The sequence below is a fragment of the Entelurus aequoreus genome, linkage group LG02, assembly GCF_033978785.1.
Source record: "Entelurus aequoreus isolate RoL-2023_Sb linkage group LG02, RoL_Eaeq_v1.1, whole genome shotgun sequence".
NCBI lineage: Eukaryota > Metazoa > Chordata > Actinopteri > Syngnathiformes > Syngnathidae > Entelurus > Entelurus aequoreus.
In genome coordinates, this window is record NC_084732.1 from 98,600,018 (window position 1) to 98,612,517 (window position 12,500).

The 12,500-nt window shown below is 35.6% G+C and overlaps 1 protein-coding gene across 3 annotated transcripts in view; it reads right to left on the minus strand.

Annotated features, from left to right (window-relative positions):
* LOC133641759 (protein diaphanous homolog 3-like) overlaps positions 1-12,500 on the minus strand; it is a 307,291-nt gene that overhangs the window by 164,307 nt on the left and 130,484 nt on the right. For all 3 annotated transcript variants that reach the window (XM_062035759.1, XM_062035742.1, XM_062035751.1), the window contains one exon: positions 4,380-4,475. In XM_062035759.1, the coding sequence (XP_061891743.1) occupies positions 4,380-4,475 (96 nt within the window). The remainder of the gene's footprint in view (positions 1-4,379; positions 4,476-12,500) is intronic.

The window sequence follows — 12,500 nt, forward strand, 5'->3', positions numbered from 1 at the left end:
ATTTTTCCCATCATGCTTTGTAATGGCTTTAATTTAGATTTGTTTATGGTGATTGAACTTTTTTTTTTTTAATATAATATCTACAAAGTTCTGTGACCGTACCTGTTGACATTTTTTGTTGGTTGGATTTTTTTTTTGCACCATGACTAGGGAAGGTTGTTTTGCATTTTTCACATCATGCTTTGTAATGGCTTTAATTTAGATTTTTTTATGGTGATTGAACGTTTAAAAAAAAAAAGTAATATCCACAAAGTTATGTGACCGTGTCTGTTGACATTTTTTGTTGGTTGGATTTTTTTTTTTTTTTTTTGCACCATGACTAGGGAAGGTTGTTTTGCATTTTTCCCACCATGCTTTGTAATGGCTTTAATTTAGATTGTTTTATGGTGATTGAACGTTTTTTTAAAAATATAATATCCACAAAGTTATGTGACCGTGTCTGTTGACATTTTTTGTTGGTTGGATTTTTTTTTTTTTTGCACCATGACTAGGGAAGGTTGTTTTGCATTTTTCCCATCATGCTTTGTAATGGCTTTAATTTAGATTTTTTTATGGTGATTGAATGTTTTTTTTTAAATATAATATCCACAAAGCTATGTGACTGTGTCTGTTGACATTTTTTGTTGGTTGGATTTTATTTTTTTTTGCACCATGACTAGGGAAGGTTGTTTTGCATTTTTCCCATCATGCTTTGTAATGGCTTTAATTTAGATTTTTTTATGGTGATTGAATGTTTTTTTTTAAATATAATATCCACAAAGTTATGTGACTGTGTCTGTTGACATTTTTTGTTGGTTGGATTTTATTTTTTTTTGCACCATGACTAGGGAAGGTTGTTTTGCATTTTTCCCATCATGCTTTGTAATGGCTTTAATTTAGATTTTTTTTATGGTTATTGAAAGTTATTTTTTGTATAACATCCACAAAGTTCTGTGACCATGTCTGTTGACATTTTTTGTTGGTTGGATTATTTTTTTATTTTTTTTTTGCACCATGACTAGGGTAGGTTGTTTGCATAGGGTCTTATAAATAAATGCTGCACAATCGGTACAAAATAAATGTTCATTGACCAGGCAAAACTCACGTTGACCACTCGATGGAGACAAAAGAGCTGCAACAACGTTGTTAAACTTTTAAAATGCACGTGGGCCAATTTGCAGACCAGAATTTGGACACGGCCGACTTAAAGTAAGTGGGTCAAATAACTCTTGTCAATGAGTGTGGGAATAGTGAAACATGAGGCTTATGTACTTGCATGGACCCTCTCCAAGCACCTTAGCTTCCCCAGTACAAAAACCTGATGGAGGACTTCTACGAGTCCAGGTAACAGGAGGCTGGCTGACTGGCACAGGCTCCATTGATGTAATTGTTCCAGATGAGCCGACATAATGACAGCCTGCAACCTCACATATGCAACCTGGGTAATGGCTTCTGGACTCTGATCTCCCAAGGCATGAATCACTTACTCTCCTATTCTTTCTGCACATACCAGTCCCATCATTTTCCGCTACATGATTCAGCACTATTTATGGGCTGATTACCCTCATTTTCTGTTCATCTAGGAACCAAAGGTCAGCGCTCCTCTTGATAATAGCCAATGAGATGCTGAGATCTTCAAGAAAAAATGGTCAATTTCACTTACTGGCATTTAATTACTACGTTCAGTGCCTCTTTATCACTAGGGATGTGTACCGTTCACATTTAGTATTATAAATATAGTTTTTGATAATAAAATTGAATTTTTATTGCAACATTTCAATTAAAAAAAAGCTGATTATGATGACAGCTGTCCAGTTATCTTGTTTTATTATCACATTTCTTAGGCTCATTTGCAGGTATGACACTAAGGTGCAATTACAGTCACAATTACATTAGATGGCGGTAGCGTACAGTTTATGGCGTGTCGGTCAGTTCGGTCTTTGCTGTCCGTTGCGCTCTAAAAAGTGTTCGTAGACACACCGAAACATTCTGTGGCGTTTTTATCTGATTGGGTCCATCACGACGACTTCTGTTTTGCTTGATCAGCCGTTTTACTGCCGTGTCACAGGCATTGTTTGGAAAACAATTAATGTAAAATACAAATGTATAAAATATTTCTGTGTAAATAACGCATTTCACAACGTATATATCTGTATCTATATATTGTCGTCTGGTGCGGCTTACATATAGAAAAACATGTTTTTCTTTTAAAATTTAGCGGATGCTGCTTATCGGCTATATAGTCCGACTTAACGTTACCAATTTTAGGGACTCGTGTGTGTGTGTTGATAATATAAATATTGTTTTTGATAATAAAATTGCATTTTTATTGCAACATTTAATACTCTAGGTTTTGTACTTATTACGCGCCAGCTGTTTGATTGTCGTTGCGCCCTAAAATGTGTTAATACTCTAAGTATTGTATTTATTACACACCAGACGTTTGATTGTATCATTGCGCCCTAAAACGTGTTAATACTATAAGTATTGTACTTATTACGCGCCAGACGTTTGATTATATTGTTGCGGCCTAAAACGTGTTAATACTGTAAGTATTGTACTTATTACGCGCCAGACGTTTGATTATATTGTTGCAGCCTAAAACGTGTTAATACTGTAAGTATTGTACTTATTAAGCACCAGCTGTTTGATTCTATAATTGGGGCCTAAAACGTGTTAATACTGTAAGTATTGTACTTATTACGCACCAGCTGTTTGATTCTATAATTGGGGCCTAAAACGTGTTAATACTGTAAGTATTGTACTTATTACGCGCCAGACGTTTGATTCTGTCGTTGCGCCCTAAAACGTGTTAATACTGTAAGTATTGTACTTATTACGCGTCAGACGTTTGATTCTATCGGTGAGCCCTAAAACGTGTTAATACTTTAAGTAGTGTATTTATTACGCACCAGACATTTGATTATATTGTTGCGGCCTAAAACGTGTTAATATTGTAAGTATTGTACTTATTACGCGCCAGCTGTTTGATTCTGTCGTTGCGCCCTAAAACGTGTTAATACTGTAAGTAGTGCATTTATTACGCACCAGACATTTGATTATATCGTTGTGGCTTAAAACGTGTTAATACTGTAAGTATTGTACTTATTACGTGCCAGCTGTTTGATTCTGTCGTTGCGCCCTAAAACATGTTAATACTGTAAGTATTGTACTTATTACGCGCCAGCTGTTTGATTCTATCGGTGCGCCCTAAAACGTGTTAATATTATAAGTATTGTACTTATTATATGCGCTACCTGTTTGATTTTGTTGTTGCGCCCTTAAACGTGTTAATACTGTAAGTATTGTACTTATTACGCGCCAACTGTTTGATTCGGTCGCTGCGCCCTAAAATGTGTTAATACTGTAAGTATTGTACTTATTACACGCCAGACGTTTGATTCTGTCGTTGCGCCCTAAAACGTGTTAATACTGTAAGTATTGTACTTATTACGCGCCAGACGTTTGATTCTGTCGTTGCGCCCTAAAACGTGTTAATACTGTAAGTATTGTACTTATTAAGCGCCAGCTGTTTGATTCTGTCGTTGCGCCCTAAAATGTGTTAATACTGTAAGTATTGTACTTCGACATCGACGCCCCACTGGGTTGTGAGTTTTTCCTTGCCCTTATGTGGGCTCTATACCGCGGCTGTCGTTGTGGCTTGTGCAGCCCTTTGAGACACTTGTGATTTAGGGCTATATAAATAAACATTGATTGATTGTAGGTCTGCAACAACTAATAGATTAAATCGATTAAAATCGATTATAAACATAGTTGGCGATTAATTTAGTCATCGATTCGTTGGATCTATGCTATGCGCATGCGCAGAGGCAACTTTTTTATTTTTATTTTTAAATTTCTATAAACCTTTATTTATAAACTGCAACATTTACAAACAGCTGAGAAACAATAATCAAAATAAGTACGGTGCCAGTATGCTTTTTTTTCCCAATAAAATACTGGAAAGGATAGAAATGTAGTTTGTCTCTTTTATCCGATTATTAATCGAAGTAATAATCGACAAATTAATCGATTATCAAATTAGGTGTTAATTGCAGCCCTAATTGATTGATTGAATGTACTTATTACGCGCCAGCTGTTTGATTCTTTTGTGCATCTTAGTTGTAGTTTTCATTGTAGTTGAAATTGCCATGTAAAATCGCTAATGAGTAGCATGTCGATAGCAAAGCCAATGTTTATTAGCATCAAGCTAGCACATTTTAAGACAAGTGGAGTCTTACTTTACTTACGTTGGAGCATTTTGAGTTTTTGTGGAACTGCTTTGTCGCCATTGAAAAGTGCGACATTGTGTTTCTACCTAAATGGCAGACATCATATGCTATATATCGGAATGTGTCAACAGAAGAGAAAATGGTAGGAAGACCTTCATGAATACTTACATAGATTCTGTGCTATCTTGGGATCCAGCACCTTCAGCTGTTTAATCCGCTTCTTAATTAATTTCTTATCGTCGAGATCCTCCTCTTCTCTTTTTGCTGATGAAAAAAAAAGGGGGGGAAAAAGGTGATTATTAGCAATGCATCTTGCACGTGTGAAGGTTTTTTTTTTACTACAGACGTATGCAAAATAATATTTTTTGTAAGATCATATTGTTCAAACCCAGGTAGTAATCTGGATCCAGAGGCATGTCGTTTCATCAAAAAAACATCCTTTTTTAAATTTTTTATTTCAATACCAGAAAATAATAATTAAAAGGCTGACAATGATTTATGAACACCAATAAACAAGTAAATGGGTGCAGATTAGGGATGTCCGATAATGTCTTTTTGCAGCATATCCGATATTCCGATATTGTCCAACTCTTTAATTACCGATACCGATATCAACCGATACCGATACTGATATATACAGTTGTGGAATTAACACATTATTATGCCTAATTTGGACAACCAGGTATGGTGAAGCTAAGGTCCTTTTTTTTTTTTAATTAATTAAAAAAAATAAGATAAATAAATTAAAAACATTTTCTTGAATAAAAAAGAAAGTAAAACAATATAAAAACAGTTACATAGAAACTAGTAATGAATGAAAATGAGTAAAATTAACTGTTAAAGGTTAGTACTATTAGTGGACCAGCAGCACGCACAATCATGTGTGCTTACGGACTGTACCCCTTGCAGACTGTATTGATATATATTGATATATAATGTAGGAAGCAGAATATTAATAACAGAAAGAAACAACCCTTTTGTGTTTTTGGGTTGGTGCACTAATTGTAAGTGTATCTTGTGTTTTTTATCTTGATTTAATAAAAAAAATAATAAAATAAAATAAAAAAAATTAAAAAAACGATACTGATAATTAAAAAAAACCGATACCGATAATTTCCGATATTACATTTTAAAGCATTTATCTGAAAATATAATATAATAAATATAATATATATATTTTATCGGACATCTCTAGTGCAGATATTTATCAGTGCCTTCAGGATGTTATATTTTTGTCTTTTTTGGTGCTCTTTCTGTCCAAAAATGCCTAAAATTGAGGCAGCTTTGAAATCACACATACAGCATGTTGTGTGACATCATGCACAAAAGTGCACTTTATTTGTTTTGAACTATTGTAGTGGCGTTCTGTACAAAAAGTGCACTTTAACTGAGTGTTGTTTTGATATGTCATCCTAGTGACATCATGCACAAAAGTGCACTCGTAGCTTGTTTTAAAACGTCTCTGACAATCTTGCACTTTGTGTTTGGGAAATGACATGAATGTTTGTGCCACTGCTTAATAACTGTGTCATAAATACACTTTTAGTTGTGATTTCCCTCTCTGCATGAAAGTTTAAAAGTAGCATATATTAATGCAGTATGAAGCAGAATGTTTGAATGTAGACACATAGAATCATGATACTGCTGTGATTATATGCATCAAGTGTTCATTCAAGGCTAAGGCAAAGTATCCACATATATATGGTGTATCGTGACATGGACCAAAAATATCGAGATATTAATAAAAGGCCGTATCGCCCAGCCCTAGGTTACAGTGAGCGTGGATATTTGGTCTATTGTTCGACATTGTGAGGACGAGCACACACACACACACACACACACACCATGTACAGTACACTGACACGGTCACACACCGGGTGGACTTACGTGGCTCCTCGCTTGACATGCTCTCGTCACATTCTTGTGAATGTGTAAGGGCGGCAGATACACAAAGAAAGAGAAATACAAAGAAAAAATGAATTGTCTTTTTTTTTTGCAGCGGGACATACGTTAATGACACTAAGACAGGGGTGTCCAAACTTTTTCCACTGAGGGCCGCACACGGAAAAATTAAAGCATGCGGGGGCCATTTTGATATTTTTCATATTCAAACCACAACAAAATATATGCATTTTTTATTTATGTTACCTTTAGGAGTCCCAGGGACCATAAAGGATCTCAGTTAGAGATGTCCGATAATATCGGCCTGCCGATATTATCGGCCGATATATGTGTTAAAATGTAATTTCGGAAATTATCGGTATCGGGTTTTTTGTTATCGGTATCGTTTTTTTATTTTTATTTTTTCAAACCACAACAAAATATATGCATTTTTTATTTATGTTACCTTTAGGAGTCCCGGGGACCATAAAGGATCTCAGTTAGAGATGTCCGATAATATCGGCCTGCCGATATTATCGCCGATATTATTGGCCGATATATGTGTTAAAATGTAATATCGGAAATTATCGGTATCGGGTTTTTTATTATCGGTATCGTTTTTGTTTTTTCTTCAAACCACAACAAAATATATGCATTTTTTATTTATGTTACCTTTAGGAGTCCCCGGGACCATAAAGGATCTCAGTTAGAGATGTCCGATAATATCGGCTTGCCGATATTATCGCCGATATTATCGGCCGATATATGTGTTAAAATGTAATATCGGAAATTATCGGGATCGGGTTTTTTATTATCGGTATCGTTTTTTGTTTTTTTTCAAACCACAACAAAATATATGCATTTTTTATTTATGTTACCTTTAGGAGTCCCGGGGACCATAAAATATCTCAGTTAGAGATGTCCGATAATATCGGCCTGCCGATAATATCGGCCGATATATGTGTTAAAATGTAATATCGGAAATTATCGGTATCAGGTTTTTTATTATCGGTATCGTTTTTTTTTTTGGTTTTTTTTCAAACCACAACAAAATATATGCATTTTTTATTTATGTTACCTTTAGGAGTCCTGGGGACCATAAAGGATCTCAGTTAGAGATGTCCGATAATATCGGCCTGCCGATATTATCGCCGATATTATCGGCCGATATATGTGTTAAAATGTAATATCGGAAATTATCGGGATCGGGTTTTTTATTATCGGTATCGTTTTTTGTTTTTTTTCAAACCACAACATAATATATGCATTTTTTATTTATGTTACCTTTAGGTGTCCCGGGGACCATAAAGGATCTCAGTTAGAGATGTCCGATAATATCGGCCTGCCGATATTATCGCCGATATTATCGGCCGATATATGTGTTAAAATGTAATATCGGAAATTATCGGTATCGGGTTTTTTATTATCGGTATCGTTTTTTTTTGTTTTTTTTTTATTTTTTTCTTCAAACCACAACAAAATATATGCATTTTTTATTTATGTTACCTTTAGGAGTCCCGGGGACCATAAAGGATCTCAGTTAGAGATGTCCGATAATATCGGCCTGCCGATATTATCGCCGATATTATCGGCCGATATATGTGTTAAAATGTAATATCGGAAATTATCGGTATCGTTTTTTTTTTATTATCGGTATCGTTTTTTTTTTGTTTTTTTTTATTAAATCCACATAAAAAACACAAGATACACTTACAATTAGTGCACCAACCCAAAAAACCTCCCTCCCCCATTTACACTCATTCACACAAAAGGGTTGTTTCTTTCTGTTATTAATATTCTGCTTCCTACATTATATATCAATATATATCAATACAGTCTGCAAGGGATACAGTCCGTAAGCACACATGATTGTGCGTGCTGCTGCTCCACTAATAGTACTAACCTTTAACAGTTAATTTTACTCATTTTCATTCATTACTAGTTTCTATGTAACTGTTTTTATATTGTTGTACTTTCTTTTTTATTCAAGAAAATGTTTTTAATTTATTTATCTTATTTTACTCATTTTTTTAAAAAGTACCTTATCTTCACCATACCTGGTTGTCCAAATTAGGCATAATAATGTGTTAATTCCACGACTGCATATATCGGTTGATATCGGTATCGGTAATTAAAGAGTTGGACAATATCGGAATATCGGATATCGGCAAAAAGCCATTATCGGACATCCCTAGTCTCAGTCATTAAAATGTTAAAAATAAGTCAGATTATTATTATTTTTTTAAATTATTTAACGCTTACAGTAAATCTCTATATCAACTTCAAGTTGATATAAAGTAATGCGAATTAAAAAAAATGTTTTATGGCTTTTCTGTCAAAAACAACTTTGTTTTTTTTATAGTAAAACTGAAATATGCAGTATTTAGTCATTAGAGCCCTAAAAGATCAATAATGCAGGACACCATTGATTTTAATTCATTCATATGTTTGAGTAATCACAGTGAAAAGATAAATAAAAAAATCACTAAATATTAGGGATGTCCGATAATGGCTTTTTGCCGATATCCGATATTCCGATATTGTCCAACTCTTTAATTACCAATACCGATATCAACCGATACCGATACTGATATATACAGTTGTGGAATTAACACATTATTATGCCTAATTTGGACAACCAGGTATGGTGAAGATAAGGTACTTTTTAAAAAAATGAATCAAATAAAATAAGATAAATAAATTAAAAACATTTTCTTGAATAAAAAAGAAAGTAAAACAATATAAAAATAGTTACATAGAAACTAGTAATTAATGAAAATTTGTAAAATTAACTGTTAAAGGTTAGTATTATTAGTGGAGCAGCAGCACGCACAATCATGTGTGCTTACGGACTGTATCCCTTGCAGACCGTATTGATATATATTGATATATAATGTAGGAAGCAGAATATTAATAACAGAAAGAAACAACCCTTTTGTGTGAATGAGTGTAAATGGGGGAGGGAGGTTTTTTGGGTTGGTGCACTAATTGTAAGTGTATCTTGTGTTTTTTATGTGGATTTAATTTAAAAAAATAAATTAAAAAAACGATACCGATAATAAAAAAAAACGATACCGATAATTTCCGATATTACATTTTAAAGCATTTATCGGCGATATTATCGGACATCTCTACTAAATATATTTGGGATCCAAAAGGTGCCCCACTCATAAAGTGATACGTTTTTATTAGGTTTTTCTTTTACTTTCAACACTTAAGTTAAGAGATCAACTTCAGATATATCTGTCCATTTTATGCTGGAACTATTATTTTGTTTGTTTTATGCGCTTTTTTCAAAGAAAACGTTGATGTTTTTATATGGCTACGACACAATATATGCAATATTTACCACATAAAACATTTTAAAGTGAAATATTTGAAGTAATCGGAGCCCTGAAAATAATTCAGTATAACAATGGATTTTTTTGTCATTATTTTTATTTTTTGAGCAATGGCAAAAAAAAGAAAAATGAAGAAAGACAAAAGAAAGAAAAAAACAGCCTGCATGGCAGCTTTTGTGTCAACATTGCAACTTTTTCTCGTTAGATTTCACCTCATTCCACTTTTTTTAATGTTCTTTTTTATTTTTACAAAAGTATTTCCAGAATGTGCAATAGCTGCGGGCCGCAAATGGCCCCCGGGCAGCACTTTGGACACCCCTGCACTAAGACGATAAAGCAGTCAGCGGACAAATTGAACAAACAAAATGGAAAAAAAAACAACATGATACTTTTTTTTCATACGCTTTGCACCCTGCGGCTTATAAAACCACGCGGCTAATTTATGGGTTTTTCTTGGCAAACAGTTTTCATAAAACACATGCAAAGAGACAGAAAATGTGTGTTATTGTCTGTGCTATGGCGCCATCTTTTGGACGAGTTGGCTCACTGCAGGTTGCTGCAGTGTCCTACCGTTTCCTGCTTTGAACCGGAAGTAGAAGTGTCGTTTTGTCTTCTAGTCCACTGCAAAAAGTGAAATCTAAGTAAGATTGAATATATCAAATAAGGGTGATATTAGCTTATTTTCTGTCTGATAAGATCATTCTTCTCACTAAGCAGATTTTATGTTAGAGTGTTTTACTTGTTTTAAGTGTTTTGGTCCTAAATGATCTCAGTAAGATATTACAGCTTGCTGCTGAGATTTGATGACCTATATTGAGTAAAACATGCTTGAAACTATTTTTGTCCAAATGTACAAAACACACCCAGCAATGGTGCACAGGAAGGCGGGGAAGAAGAGGGGAAAAGGCGGTCAAAATGGTAAAAAGTCCCAATTTTGTCCAAAATACCTCCCCGGGTTCCAGTCCCACGAGTCCCGCCGCCGGCCGCACAAGTCCCGGGATGCAAAAAATGTCCAAAACGCACCCAGCAAAGTCCCACGGGAAGTGGGGGAGAAAAGTGAGAAAAGTCGTCAAAAGTCCCCAAAAATGTTCAAAATACCTCCCCAGGTTCGAGTCCCGGGATGCCCAAAATGTCCATAACACACCCAGCCGAGTCCCATGGGGAGGGGGGATAAAAGTTGGAAAAGTCGGCAAAAGTCCCCAAAATGTTCAAAATACCTACCCAGGTTGGAGTCCCACATGGAGTGCCACAAGAACCCGGGTGGGATTTTTGAACATTTTACCGACTTTTCTCACTTTTCTTCCCGCATTCCCGTGGGACTTTGCTGGCCGCGTTTTGGACATTTTGGGCATCCCGGCCGGCGGCGGGACTTGTGGGACTCCAACCTGGGTAGGTATTTTGAACATTTTTGGGACTTTTCCAACTTTTATCCCCAGCTAATTTTACTTGTTTTGGAAAGTCTTGACAAGCCAAATTTTCTTGTTCTATTGGCAGATCATTTTGCTTAGTTCAAATAAAATACCTCGAACTTTTGCATTTTTTCTTCTTGTTTTTGAACACTGACTTTTTGCAGTGTCGTCCATAGCGGTTCTACTCGTATGGATTCTTCGTTCATTACCCATGCCAAGTTTGTAAGTTTTATTAAGTAATTATATATATAATTATTGTGTAAGGCGTGGTATTGTTTGTGCTTTGCAGTGTCCTTCGACCGGAAGTACAAATGCCGTTCCGTCTTCGAGTCATCGGTAACGTTTTTACTCGTTTGGATCTTTAATCCCTCCAAGCTACGTTTGTAGGTTTTACAATATAACTAAAACAATTCCTACAGTGTGTTCGAGCAAATTTGTTTGCGCTATCGTAATGTAATGAAGCTAGCATCATTAGCATTTGCTAATATGCTAACACGTTTATGAGTGTCTGTGTTAGTAGTATTAACTTACAAAGGCATTCTTTTTTTGTTTTGTTTCAGTTTCGTAAATACACAAGTGTTAGAATAATTATGTGTAAGTTATCACACAACTCTTATGCTTAAAAGGCCGTTGCTGTAGTTATTATCAATTGTGCTGAAGTTGTACTTTTCTATCCGTGCAAAGGGACAACTTGCAATCTTGGATCGCAGTCGTCTCTTATCAGTGTTTGTGTCCAGAATATCGAGTACTGTGACGTAACCAGGGACCTCCCAAATAAATAGAGGAGCACGTGGGGCCGGACCTTAGAGCGTGGTGGGAGATTGTAACGGAGTGCGCAGCCCCAAACGTCTCTCCTCATTGAGCCAAATTGAACTGTGTCTCTGCATGAATCCTTGCTTCTTGTCTGTTTAATAAATGGCATCGGTGTTTGAACCTGACAACCAGTCTGTTTAGCCGACTGGAGAGCGAGCTTGGGGACGATGATTTACGTTTTGTTTGATCAGCCGTTTTACTGCCGTGTTACAGACACTGTTTGGAAACAATTAACTTATGTAAATAAACATTTGTAAAATATTTTCGTGTAAATAACTCATTGCACAACGTATATTTCTGCGGCTTGTCGTCTGAAAACATGTTTTTCCTCTAAAAATTAGTGGGTACTGCTTATTTACCAGCTATATAGTCCGTAAAAATACGATAACTGTCGAAAATACCCCCCCTTCCTTCAGAAGCAGCCTCAGTGATGTAACCAGGGACCTCCCGAATAAATAGAGGAGCACGTGGGGCCGGACCTTAGAGCGTGGTGGGAGATTGTAACGGAGTGCGCAGCCCCAAACGTCTCTCCTCATTGAGCCAAATTGAACTCTGTCTCCGCATGACTCCTTGCTTCTTGTCTGTTTAATAGATGTCATCAGTGTTTGAACCTGACAACCAGTCTGTTTAGCCGACTGGAGAGCGAGCTTGGGGACGATGATTTACGTTTTGTTTGATCAGCCGTTTTACTGCCGTGTTACAGACACTGTTTGGAAACAATTAACTTATGTAAATAAACATTTGTAAAATATTTCTGTGTAAATAACTCATTTCACAACGTATATTTCTGCGGCTTGTCATGTGAAAACATGTTTTTCCTCTCAAATTTAGTGGATACTGCTTAT